General features: G+C 33.8%; 1 protein-coding gene across 2 annotated transcripts; it reads left to right on the top strand.

The window, feature by feature from the left end:
* Positions 1-774: 774 nt before the first annotated feature.
* On the top strand, positions 775-10,018 carry LOC116138934 (uncharacterized protein YpgQ-like). 2 transcript variants are annotated; one of them, XM_031424626.1, is made up of 8 exons: positions 775-1,066; positions 1,200-1,230; positions 1,667-1,685; positions 2,155-2,252; positions 8,422-8,520; positions 9,116-9,288; positions 9,652-9,743; positions 9,814-10,018. In XM_031424626.1, the coding sequence occupies exons 1-7, from the start codon at positions 908-910 to the stop codon at positions 9,736-9,738; spliced, it is 666 nt and encodes a 221-aa protein (XP_031280486.1). In that variant the 5' UTR covers positions 775-907; the 3' UTR covers positions 9,739-9,743; positions 9,814-10,018. The 2 variants fall into 2 exon arrangements, with proteins under 2 accessions (XP_031280486.1, XP_031280480.1); XM_031424620.1 differs by lacking the exon at positions 9,814-10,018 and having other exon boundaries at positions 776-1,066; positions 9,652-9,745.
* The last annotated feature ends 4,272 nt before the right edge of the window (positions 10,019-14,290 follow it).

The raw sequence follows: 14,290 nt of genomic DNA, 5'->3' as shown, positions 1-14,290 counted from the left end.
ACCCGTATTAATGCCTGGGTCATGGGTCAACCGGTCCAACCGGTTGGCCTGGTCGGTTGGACCGATGACGTCAACGACAATTTTATTTTAAAAAATTATTATTAATCCCTTAAATTTTAATATATTTCAAAAATTCTCTTAAAAAAGTTTAAATTAGTCCCTAAAATTTTTATTTATTTAAAATTGCTCCAAAAAAATTACTAATTAATCCTTAAACTTTTGACATATCTCCAAAACACCCTTATAAAATTTAATTAACCCTTATAATTTTGAAATATTATAAAAACCCCCCTAAAACCTGAACCGAACCAAAGAAGCTGTCAGGTCCTGTTCGACCAGCCGGTCCGGTCCGGTTTTTAAAATAGAGCTTAATAATCTTCAATGTGCAATTTGCCCTCTATTTTTTTTTTCTTTTGGAGCACAATTTTAATTATTCAAATTGAGAAAAAAAAAAATCTTAAAACGGGAAAAAAATAAAAACAATCTTTACAAATAATTTACCCACATTAGAATAAGCAATTAATGCCCTATGAAAATATCTATTGGAAATATTTTCATGAAATATCCAAATGCAAGATGAACTGATGGTTGTAAGTTGGGTTCAAATCAGTCCCAACATCAGAAGGGAAAAAATTCAAATGAATTAAACCTTTTTTAGTGAGTAAAGTTGAATTGTTGAATTAGGTTGATTTTTTTATTTTTTTTTATTTAAGATTAGATATATATAATGCCTCGGTCAATTCTGGCGGGCTAGTGGATAATATCGTTACATTTAGCACCAATACCAAACGTTAAAGTTTTAAAGAATCCTCTTCTTTCAAGACGGGTTTTGGTAAACTTTCACCAGCCAGTCAGTAGTAGTCCAAAACATCGAAGGAGGGCGCAGCCTTTTCGTCCTCTAACAGATATGGGAAGCACAGTGGGAAATGCAGAGAAACTGGTTGAAAGATGCATGAAAGGGAACGACGCCTCCCACGATGCATCTCACGTTTGGAGGGTTAGAGACCTCGCCCTCTCTCTTGCTCGCGAGGAAGGCCTTTCTTCCCACCCCGACTCCATGGAAATCGTAAAACCCCTCCCCCTCATCATCTTTTTCACTGTTTCTTAATCTTTAAATTCTATTTTATTGAGCAAATTTTTGAACTTTAACTTTAATATTCCTTCTTCTCTTAATTTTTTCACTTTGTTTATTTTGACAGGTTGAGCTTGCTGCACTTCTCCATGATATAGGTCAACTCATTACTCTCTCTTACTTATAGCATTCAAGATATCCCATACTTATTTGATTCTAATTTTTAAACATGATTATGTTTGCTCCTAAATTTGATTTATGGATTATTGGGTAGTAATTAGTGACTCAGTTCATGTGGTAGGAATGCAAAGGCAAAATGTTCATAGAAGTAGTGAATTTTTATTTTTTTTTAAATACTTTTTTTAATCATGCTGGGGTACATCTGTGTAGAATTATCTTTCTAAATCATCAAACTTTTCACTCTCTTTTATGCGGGCTTTACTATAGCAGTAAGCATGTGTATACACTTCAATATTTACTTCAGAGATCATTCTTTTGGAATGCTTTTCATTGTTATCTTGTTTATTATATGTTATTTCCAAATGGCTTTTATTGAAATTAAAAATAATTTCATGTACTGGATGCTTATTGCAGGTGACTACAAGTACTTGAGGTTTGTATTTCTCTTCTTAATATGTTTGGTTTTATATGTCTTGGCTCTACCCCTTTGCATATGTCATTACTCTTGCATCAAAATGTGCCTAAAATATTTATGTATTGTCTATTAACTAGCTTTTGGTATGAACTGCTGGTTGAGTTTGTACAAAATTGCATGTAGAACTTTTATCGGTCAATGAATGAATACTACAAAATGTTTCATATAAATTTTTTCATATATTGTGAGCGGTACTCTTTTTGTAAATCACTCTTAATAGTGTCAATGCGTGAAACTCACATTCCTGTCCAGGACCTTGGTAATTGAAAATTTGTTTTCTTAATAATTATAATGTCTAATTAACTGATTTCTGTGTTCCTTCCCTTTGCTCTTTTTATTTCTTTATTATTGTTTATAAACCATTTTCCCCTTTGAATTTTCTGTCGACTCCATTTCCTAATCTTCCTGATGCAACTTTGGTACGCAGAGATCCATCTGAGGAGAAGATTGTTGAGGACTTTCTTGAGGAAGAGGGTTTAGAGGAAAACAAGAAGACAAAAATATTAAGTATCATTAAAAAAATGGGTGAGTATTTTGCGTATTACTTAAATTGCTTTCAGCATGCAAATTTACCATAAGATCTGGTGAGGTATGCATAATTCCACTTGCTAAACTTGTAAACTTGTGGCTTTTGGAACTCTTCATATGCATGTGTTGCAGTTTTGATAGCATATTCTAAAGATTTGATAATAAATCATTATTGATGTATTTTCCTGGAAAAGAGATGAAATTGTCACTATTTGTCTATTCGACTCTTTTCTTCTTTGTCTCTTTAGTTCCATTATCTTTTCTCCAAATTATTTTTAGTTTTCACTTTTACAGACTCTTGCTGTATTTTTTTAGTTTTTCTTCATAAAATTTGCATAAGGAATTTACTTTCATTCCTTCTCTATAGAATGTACCAATGGTTAAAAGATGTGCCTTTGGAGGGGTGGTTTATGAAAATAAAAACAAGTAAACAACAAAGATTCTGGGCATAGGCCATAGAGGAGTGGTTTGTGATGAAAAATTGGAACTTGTCTTCCTGCCTAATATTGAACAAACCTTAGGGATGGTTTGTAAGACTAACCCTTTTCCATATGCATATATTCGTGTATGTTCTTCCCATCTTCACAACTGATAGGAATAGTGTAGATAGATTGAGGGCATATATGTAATTGTGATAGAAGTAAATATATTAGATTGTATATGACATTTTTTTGTTATGAAATGAATAGTGTGAATATCGATTTTATGAACATGTTATTGGAGCTAGGGTTTGGTACTCTTCCGATTCAGTTTTCGTTTTAACTTTTCCGACGGCCGACAATCTTGTTTCTTGTCATTATCTGTGATTTCGGCAGCCGACAATTTCTATTATGGTCTCTCTTTGTGATTTTGGCGACGGACGACTTCTATTCTGGTCTCTTGCTCTGATTTCGATGGTCGGTGACTTATTTTGTGATTCCAACGACTTTTGCTAATTCTTCTTACGTTCTCCTGTGATTTCACGATCTCTTGTGATTTCGGTGACTCTTCTGATCTCCTACATTCCGGTGAATCTTCTCAGTAATATTTGAGTAGGTTGACTGGTTTTTTATTTCCATTCGGGTGGTATGTGTTAGTGTTTTGTCTGATTATGGTCAACATTTTTTTACTGATGATAAGATTGTCTTCTTATTTTGGGATTTGATTTTGCTGTGGATTCCAATGTTGCTTGTTCTGTTCTACATTTGTTTGGATTGGAAGTGTGAATTTGGTGATTTGGGTTCATTGAACAGCTTTGGAAGGTTATTGTAGAAGTTTTTGGTGACTTAATTATAATATGGCAGATTCTGGTAAACAGTTCGTGACTGAAATTTTGGTTACCTCTTCCACCAAAATTACAGATAGGAAATTATTGGGAAAGTAGAACTATGTTCAATGGCAACGAGCTATTAGACGATATGTTTCCAACATTGACATGAGGGATCATTTAACTGAGGATCCACCTCTAGAAACAGAGATTGATAAGAAAACTAGGAAGAAATGGCTAATGAAGGATGATAAATTGTTCAATCAAATTCAGAACACTTTGGATCCAACGGTGGATGATATTACTAATCACTGTGATACAGTTAAAGAATTGTGGGATTATCTCGAGTTTTTATACGCTAGTAAACAAGACTTGTCCCATGTTCATAATTTGTTGTTGAGGATTTATCGAGCTAATATGCAGGAGAAGACCTTGCTTGAGTACTATACAGAGGTGAAGCAAACTTTTCAAGAAAAGAGAGTTATATTTCTTGTGACTGCTGATGTTGTGAAGATGAAAGAACAAGAAGAGCAAGTAGTTGTGCAGTGTTTTCTAGCTAGGTTGAGGCCAGAATATGATGTCGTTCGGACACAGCTCCTAACTGGTGACAAACTTCCTTCTCTTATTAATGTCTATGCTAGTCTTCTTTGTGTTAATAAAAGGGAAAACAGAGGAACGTCACAGGATACTGCTACAAATCATGCAGCTCTAGTTGGCATGAAGACTACCAGTGGTAAAGGAAACAAAGGACGAATCAGGATATGAGGAGTAGTCGTGGCTGTGGCACTCGCACTTGTTTCCATTGTGGTGCTGAGGGACATGGAAAAAAGAATTGTTGGAAGCTTCATGGGAAGCCTCTGAATGGGCAAAGGTCTAAAAAATATGCCCATGTTACCACTCAAGATGGTCTCTTACCTCTTCCTTCCCTGGTTACTATCCTACCGATGAGTATGCTCGCTTTACTCGGATTGTTAGTCCTCTGTCATCCATTCCATCGACTGTCGCTGCATTAACATAGTTAGGTAATCCTATAGCTTGTGTGTCTACTTCTAATCGCAACTAGGTCATTGATTCTGATGCTACTGACCATATGACAAGTGATACAAGTATTCTTTCGTCATTCACATCATATTCTGATTTGTCTTCGGTTACTTTAGCTAATGGATCTACCTTGTCTGTTATAGGGTGTGGTACTTCTAATCCCACCAAATCTATATCTCTCTCCTCTGTTTTGTGTCTTCCTCAATTTCCTTATAATTTATTATTTGTTATTCAAATCACAGATACATTCAACAATTGTGGTGTTTATCTTTTCCCTACCCATTGTGTCTTCAAGATCTTGGGACGAAGCAAATTATTGGTGGGGGTTGTGTCTCGAGTGGCTTGTACATGCTTGATGACATTTCTATTCCGATGCCACAACCTGTTGCTTGTACTAGTGATTCATCCCTCTCCATCTTCCATGGTCGTTTTGGACATCCTCCTCTCTTAATCTTGAAGAAATTGTGTCTTAGTTTTGAGTCAGTGTCACATTTTGAATGTGAATCATGTCAATCTAGGAAACACCATCGAGTGTTGTACAATCCTAGAGCAAATAAACGAGTTGTGACTCCGTTTGATATTATACATTTGGACATTTGGGATCCTTGTCTTGTTTTGTCTAAATTTGGGTATAGATACTTTTCTACTTTTGTCGATGATTTTTCATATGTAACTTGACTATATTTATGAAAAATCGTTCTAAGTTATTTTCCATTTTTTGTGCCTTTTATGTTGAGATACAAAATCAATTTGATTCTATTAAAATTTTGCGAAGTGATAATGCTAAAGAATATTTTTCTCTATCTTTTTCCTCTTTTTTGTCCACTAGGGATATTATTTGTCAGTTATCTTGTGTGTATACACCTCAACAAACTGGGATTGTTGAAAGAAAAAATGGTCATTTGTTGGAGGTCGTTTGTACACTTCTTTTTCATATGAAAGTTTACAAAGAATTCTGGGTGGATGCAGTTTCTATTGCTTGTCATTTGATTAATCGAATGCCTTCTTCTGTTTTGGGTGGTCACATCCCTTATTCTATTCTTATTCCTTCTCAATCATTATTTTCTCTTCCTCCCAAAGTCTTTGGGTGTACTTGTTTTGTTCAGGATTTTCAACCTCTCCTTTCCAAAATAGATCCTAGGTCTCTTAAGTGTATATTCTTAGGTAATACTTGTTACCAAAAGGGTTATCGTTGCTTTTCTCCTACACCGAGTGAGTATGTTGCCTCAACTGATGTTTCGTTTTTTGAAAATATTGCTTATGTCGACTCTTTAGTTTCATCAACCCCTATTGTCCCCGATGATTTTCTTATTTATACCATTACTCAACATCATTCCCCACCTCCACCTCCTCTTCGTCCTCTTATTACTCAAGTTTACTCTCATCGGGATATTCAGCAACAACATGTGGCACTCGTATCAGCATCTGACTCATTGCCGTTATCGTTATCCTCGTTCCAGGATCCAAATCCTTCTGACTTTGATCTTCCCATTATTCTTCGTAAAGGTAAGCGTTCTTGTACTTATTATATTTCCTCTTTTGTTTCTTGTACCTCATTGTCTCCGTCCTCCAAATCTTTTGTTGCATCTTTAGATTCCATGTTTATTCCCAATTCTGTGTCTGAAGCGGTTACTTATGATGGGTGGTGAAGGGTTATGGAAGAAGAAATGTTGGCTCTTGAGCATAACAATACATGGGACCTAGTTAACTTACCAACTGAAAAAAAGGTCATTGGGTGTAACTGGGTGTTTGCAGTAAAGGTTAATCCGGATGGATTTGTGGCCTTGTTGAAAGCTCGGTTGATTGCTAAGGGTTACGCTCAAACATATGGTATTGATTACTAAGAGATATTTTCTCCGGTTGCTAAAATGACCTCTGTTCGGTTATTTATTTCTCTTGTAGCTTCCTATGGATGGCCTGTTCACCAACTTGATTTTAAAAATGCGTTTCTGCATGGTGATCTTCTTGAGGAGGTTTACATAGAGCAACCTCCAAGGTTTGTTGCTCAGGGGGAGTCCAAAAAGGTATGTAAATTGAGAAAATCTTTATATGGCTTGAAACAATCTCCATGTACCTGGTTTGGGAGGTTTAGTAGTGTAGTGTTTGAGTTTGGTTTACATAGAAGCACTTATGATCATTTTGTCTTTTATGAGCAATCTAGTTCTAGCATTCTCCTTCTCGTTGTTTATGTTGATGATTGTGATCACAAGTAGTGATAGTAGTGGCATTCATAATTTGAAAGACTTTCTAGCTTCTAAATTTAACACGAAAGATTTGAGCTCTATAAGATACTTTCTAGGAGTAGGAGAGGAATTGTTTTGTCTCAACGCATGATGTGTTAGATTTGTTGACTGAAACAGGCCTAATTGGAGCTAAACCTTGTGATACTCCCATGGTTCCTAATGTGAAATTGAATGTTGAGGATGGAGAGTTGTTTGATGATCCAGAGTGATATAAACGAATAGTTTAGAAATTGAATTATCTTATAGTAATCCGTCCAGATATTGCGTTCTCAGTAAGTGTAGTGTGTCAATTTATGTCATCTCCCCATGACATCTCATTGGGATGCGGTTCTTCATATCTTGAAATATCTCAAGAGAGCTCCTGGATGTGGGATTCTTCACAATAATCATGGTCACAGTAAATACAAGGATTTTTAGATTGCGGATTGGGTAAGATCATCTGTACACAGACGTTCTGCGACTGAAATTTGTGTCTTTGTTGGAAGAAACCTTGTTTCTTGGAAAAGTAAGAAATAACTTGTTGTAGCAAGATCATGTGTAGAATCTGAGTATCGAGCTATGACACAGGTGACGTGTGAGCTTATTTGGATAAGACATCTTGGAGAAATTAGAATTGGTGATCTAGGGACTATGTACTTGTAGTGTGACAACCAAGCAGCCATACATATAGCAAATGATCCAATTTTTCATGAGCAAACAAAGCATATAAAGGTGGATTGTCATTTTGTGCAAGAAAAACTTAAACGAAATTTGATTACTACTAATTATGTTAAAACGGGAACAACTAGCTAATATTTTTACTAAGTCTCTAGTTGGTAAACGGGTAATTTACATTTGTAACAAGTTGGGCATGATAGATATATATGCTCTAGCTTGAGGGGTAGTGATATAAATAATGTAGATAAATTGAGGGCATATATGTAATTGTGATAGAAGTAAATATATTAGGTTGTATATTACATTTTTTTATTATGAAATGAATAGTGTGAATATCAATTTTACGAACAACAACCTCTCTCTCTCTCTCTGGCTAATATTCATGTTTGAACATGAACATAGAAACACACCTCACGTATGCACAAATAAAATTTGTACTTACAACTTTTCTTGGATTTGCTATTTATCAAAGATTTGTCTTCATGTAAATCACCTATAAACTCACCATATGACAATTTTGTCCACTAATTTTTTTTTCCTTCTTTGGGAAAAAAATTCTTGTGGACTTATGTTGATGTTTCTTTTTTTCATATAGTATATCTTGAACATTGTTTCTTGATTGGTGTCTAGGTCATTTTCCCCTGCCTTGCTCACCTAGAGTCTGCCTTAGGTATGCATTTTTAATATATTTCTGATGTAGTTTGTGTAAATTGTCTAATTTCCATCTGAATTCAGAATTCTTCTTAAATTATTGTCCGTAGTTGTCTACTAAGTTTTTTTCACATTCAATTATATCCTAGTTTCCAGCATATATCACTATAAGGAATGATCACTTTTGCAAGCACTATTTTTGTACTGTCCAGCAACGAAGTAGTTGAGTCTTTCAGCTTAGTATTTTGCTTCTTTTCTGCGCTTCGGCAAAATCTACATTAGTTATTGCAAAAGAAGTTTTCCTTACTGTGTACTTTCTGCTTTTCAGGTTTCAAAGATGAGCTTGCCGGGGTTGCAAGTGGTGAATTTTCTCTAGAATTTGGGGTGGTGCAAGATGCTGACCGTCTTGATGCAATTGGTGCTATTGGTATTTTTTGGATTAAATAATTGTTTCAACTTGAAAACCACTGTTCTTGTTATGATTTGTCCCATAAAATTAATGGGGATGGCTGCTAGAAAAGATTAGTTTTTTTTTTTTTTTAATTTGTATATGTATATATATATATATATATGGAAATTATTTGATGCCATGGGCCATTGATAGATATATGGACTCAAACTTCTATCTGCTTCACAGTTTCTTGAAATTCTGATATAATGCTTTTAACAAATATGGCTCTTTGGCCTCCAGAGGCCCAGGAGATTATTTCAAGTCAGGGGATGATGATATATGATAAATTCAAACTTCTGTGGACTACTAAGTTTTATGTTGGCTGACTAACAGAAATAAATTTCTGACATTATAATGTTAATATCATATTGACTATTTTGTCTCCGTAGTTGCAGTTGCATTTTTTTTTTTTTTTTTTAAACTTTGCTTGGAACTTATCACTCTTATTAAACTTATTGTGATCGTAATAGTTTATATTTGATTTAGTAAAAATTTACTTCAAACTGGTGTAGTGACAGGAATTGACTGACATTCACATGCAGATAAACTCTTTGTTGGCCTTCAATTTCAGGGATTGCTCGATGCTTTACTTTCGGTGGAAGTAGAAATACACTGCTTCACGATCCTGCCGTTCAGCCACGTTCAGATTTCTCTAAAGACCAGTACATGAAGAAAGAGGAGCAGACAACAGTGAACCATTTTCATGAGAAACTTCTCAAGCTAAAGGATTTAATGAAAACAAAGGTAAAAGCACTTAGTTGAATGTGTAAAATTATATAAGCCTGCTGTGCCTTTTTGTTACTTGTTTGCGCTGGTGCTTCTATTCTCCTACATATTTTGAATATATGCATTTACATAAATGACATCTTATGAGTATGTAGAACTTTTATAAGAGTAATACTACTTTGATAAACCCTTTTCACTAATTTTCATTTATAAACACGACTTGACAGCTTGCAATGGTTCTTGTCCACCCAACAATAGGTCCTATTTGATTAATTGCGATCTGTCACATTTTGTTTGTATTATAGAGTTATTGATAATGGTTTGTCAATCAATCTTTTTTGCTTTTACAATAATATGTCTGAGTTTTGATTTCAATACTAGGCCGGTCAGAGGAGGGCTGAGAAAAGGCACAAATTTATGGAGGAGTTCTTGAAGGAATTCTATGAAGAATGGGATGGGAGAGCTTAAATGCTGTAAGCCTTTCCATTTTTCCCATTTTCAAGCATTTCATGATGTAGCTTATTCTTAACCTTAAGACTTTAGGTGGAAAAAATGCAGGAAACTTCCTTGCCATTGCAGTAAATTCCATAGAAAAATGTTTGTCTTATAAGAAAGGTGGGTAATGAGAGCTAATTGAGGAAGGGAAGAAACTTTTATTGGACACAGTTGCAATTAAAGAAATATGAAAAAAAATACATTTTTAATTTTTATGCTTTGTTGGACGTTGTTGAGTATATATCAAATATCATTGAAACTTGAGAATATTTGCATAAATTAATTAATTTATTAAATACATGTATGAATGGTAAGCACATTTTAATTTAAGTTAAGTCTTAAACCAAATAATAGCATTCTTTTAATAAACCGATAAACTTAAACATATAGTCAATGCATATTAATTAATAAGGACGTCCATAAAGAATTTGTATGGCAAATTATATGTATTTTGAACTCATATTTAAATATTAACTAATTTATACAAAAACTAATCTTAACAATATAACAATTAAATGTTCATATTTAATGAATATCAGATATATTAAAAATAAACTATAATTAATTATAGATATAAATATTAAATTTATTTCTTTCCAATTCTAATTCTGTTTTAATTAAATTTGAGTTTTTATTACATATTAATCATGTTAAATTTAGTACTTTAGTTCAATGTTGTCTAGTCACTCTAATCTTAGCTCCTCCTAATGCATATTGCATAATATGAGGAAAATAAATTGTTTGGATTGTGTATTTTTGTTATGCTAAAAAGTAAAAGCAACTTTATTATCACCATTCCATTTTCTATTTTCGAACTTGATATGCCGATGAGAAAATTGAGAGGACATGCTTTCAAATTTGCTTGATTGAACTATATTTAGTACATAGGGGCGTTTAGATTATATAATGTTTTATTATAGGGGTATATTATATTAACAAAAGAAAGATCACCTTGAAGATTACATGTTGTATTTGGTTGGTTTGAATAAATTGGTGAATAATATGTTTGGTTGGAATGATGAATTGGTGGGTATATTATATAGATTACTAAATTGTCCTCTTTTTTAAATATTAATATAATAGGATTTTTTTTTAATTATTTTTTGAATCATTTCTTTTAATCCCTTACATTTGAAATTTTGCTAAAATATTCCAACCATATAAAACTTTAATTTGTAGCAAAATCACCCCACCCACCTCAAGCCACTGCCAACCGCCAGCCACCGCTGAATGGCACACGACTGGTTGTATATGGTCGATCGTGTGCCAGCAAAGTCGGAAATGTGATCCATGGCAAAAAAAGGGCCAAATCTATGGCTATTTTATGGTCAAAGATGACGCCCACAGATCTAGCCGAGAAAAGGCCAGATATGTGGTCGTTTCATGGCCACATCTTTGGCCGTGAAACGACTATAGAAAAGTCAAATCTGGTAGTTTTTTGTCAGATCCATGGCATGAAAAGGCCTTACTAGCGCATGACTAGCTAGATCCTGACAGTCGTACACTATTATGGTGACTGACGCTGTCACGGCCGACAGTGGTCTTGGGTGGTTAAGGATATTTTGTTAACTTTTAAACTTTTTATGGCTGTGGTGTTTTAGCTAATTTCTCAAATGTAGGGGGGCTGGGAATTTCTCAAATGTAAGGGGGCTGAGCTAATTGTTATTCGATAAACATTTGAGGGCAATTGTGTCCGAAATGGTTATTAATTAAGGGCAAAATGGGTAGAATAATCAGATTATCCCGGTAATATTTTAATAACACCCTCTAATAAGGTAATAAGATTATCCCCCACATTACTAATAGTAAATATTATTTACAATAAAAGATTATCGTAATATTTTATTACTTGCAAACCAAACAGAGAAATCTTGCAAAATAAACGAAGATTACTCCCATTATCTTATATACCCTCGATCCAAACGATCCCATAATGTGATTGAGAGAGCGTGATCAAATTATACCTTTTAGGGCATGTTTGGTTAGGAGTTATCCCCCATTACTGAGGTAATATTATCTTATATTTCTTACATTACCTTGTTTGGTTGTCAAGTAATATAAGATTCTGATAATCTTCTAAACCAATAGTAATTACTGTTGGTTATATAGGTGGTAATCTAAATATCATCATTTTTTTAGGAATTTTAAGATTACTTGGTAATTTTAATTTTGTTGTAATTTTACCTCTAACTACTAAATTTTTTTGGATAATAATGCCCATATTTTGGAATCAATTTACAAAAATGTTCATGAACTATTTTATCCTTATACACAACGATTGAACTTAAAAATAATTACCCAAGACTAGTGGTCAGATTTGGCCACCACCGTTGGCTGCTAGAATGATGCACGATCAGTCAGATTTGGCTAGTCGTGCATTGATATGTCCGGAAATGGCTAGGTTCATAAATGTGGCTGGAAACGGCCAAATTCATGGTTGTTAATGGCCATAGACGTGACCATTAACAACCATAGATCTGGCCAAAAAGGGTCATAATAGATGTAGTCATTTTCGGCCAAAATAGATCTGGTTGTTTTCGGCTAGATCTACGGCCATGCCGAAAACAACTTAATTGACACACGGTTGGTCAGATCCAACCGATTGTGCACCGTTCCGGCCATGGCCATCAATGGCTGGCGATGGTGGCTAACGATCGACAATGACTTGGGTGGCTAGAGTTTTTTTGTTAATTTTTAAACTTTTATTATGAGTGTGTTTTAGCTAAATTCTCAAATGTAAGAAGTTAAAATAATAATATAAATTATAATAATAAAAATAATATTATATTAATATTAAAATAATAGGGTAATTTAGTAATCTATATAACATGCCCACCAATTTATTTTTTCCAACCAAACATATGAATATAATATATCCAATAATTTATTTCAACCTAACCAAACACATTTCTCTAAACATTTCTAATAATCTTCAAGATAATCTATATTTTTACTAATATAAGTTATATAACATTTCTAATAATACAACATTTTCCGCACCAAACGCACCATTATAACCACAACAAAATTACTCTTATTACATGTTAATGAGGATAATTTTATCTAATAACACTATCTATGAAGACTACTGGCCAATTTTTTAATTTTTCAATCTATTAAAAAATTTATATATAAAATGTAATCTTAACATATTCTTATGAAAACGCAACAAATTCATTAAGCCCCACATGTTTCAAGAATTGATGTGAGTTTCCTCCCCCCCTCACAATTTAGAAAATGCGATCTCTATCCCATTAATAATTTTATTAAAGTTAATGGACAGACAAGTAAAGTTGATGTTTTCAATTTTAAGGGTACAAGAAACTTCCTCCCTTCTAACCACCGGTAGACGCCTCAAGGGGGTGCCTAAGGTCATTTCGTGTCTCTAACTGCTATGCTAATTTTCTAATACCTATTTTAATCAACACCACAAGAAAATTAACATGGAATGCGAGCTTATATCACAGTTCCTATCGGATGCGATCTGTCGAGATCGTTGCTATGATTTGTTGATATCTGTAGATCGTAGACAATTGGTGGAGATTCTAACCAACCAAAGACTAAAAGAATTATGTATATTTTAACATTATTTAATTTTTTTTTTTTTTCTTTAATTTATAAAAAGAATCTAATTTAACTTAATGATTTACAAAATTAATGCTAATGCAACTATATATCCTAGACTCTCCCATAGTATTTTATATATTCGTCTGTTTTATTTTTTGAAATTAATCATCAAACATCATATTATTGGAAGAGAGAATTAAAAGTCTAATTATCCTCTCTAATCACAAAATTAGTGATCCCATACCTAAACAATTGTGATAACCAGAAGTGTTAAAGATCAAGTTGTTACGTAAATAGAAGAAAACTTAGTTAGAAATTAGTTATGCTGAGCTGTAAGTTTGTTAAGATAGTTGGAAGAAATTAGTTAAAAGGCTGTGTATTATTTCTTTGTATATAAGCAACATTGTAACAGACTTCTCATTAATGAATAAGAGAATTCTTTTTCACATTTCTTGCCCCCAAATTAACAAGAAGAGTAAACGACATGTTCTCACCCAAAGATTAGCAAAATTCCAAGTTCTCACCCCTGATTTCATTTATTCCAGATTTTCACCTTTAAATTAACAAAAAATTATTCACTCTAACATTTAAAGGGTAAAATGGTAATTTGAACTGCATTAAATCTTAAATAAAAATGAAAATTTTAACATAACCCTTTACATTTCAAATTTCTTTTACAAGCACCCCTCATCACTCCCCTCCCTCGCGACAGTCACAAAAAAATAGATCTAGTCGAATTCGGGTGTCGTTTGACATCATCGCCACCACCACCAGCTTCAACCACTCATCCCCAACAAAACCCATCCACCGCCAGCCTCGTTCGCCTCCATTTTGGCTGGATTTAAGCCTTTTAACCACGATTTTCCCGTCCTTCGAAACTGTTGAAAAATCCAGATCTAGCCAAATTCCGGCATCGTTTGACATCACCGCCACCACCACTAGCTTCCCCCACTCATCC

Source organism: Pistacia vera, unplaced genomic scaffold (genome assembly GCF_008641045.1).
Source record: "Pistacia vera cultivar Batoury unplaced genomic scaffold, PisVer_v2 Contig11, whole genome shotgun sequence".
Classification (NCBI taxonomy): domain Eukaryota; kingdom Viridiplantae; phylum Streptophyta; class Magnoliopsida; order Sapindales; family Anacardiaceae; genus Pistacia; species Pistacia vera.
The sequence above is the reverse complement of the archived record's forward strand: the minus strand, read 5'-3'. Positions and strand labels throughout refer to the sequence as shown.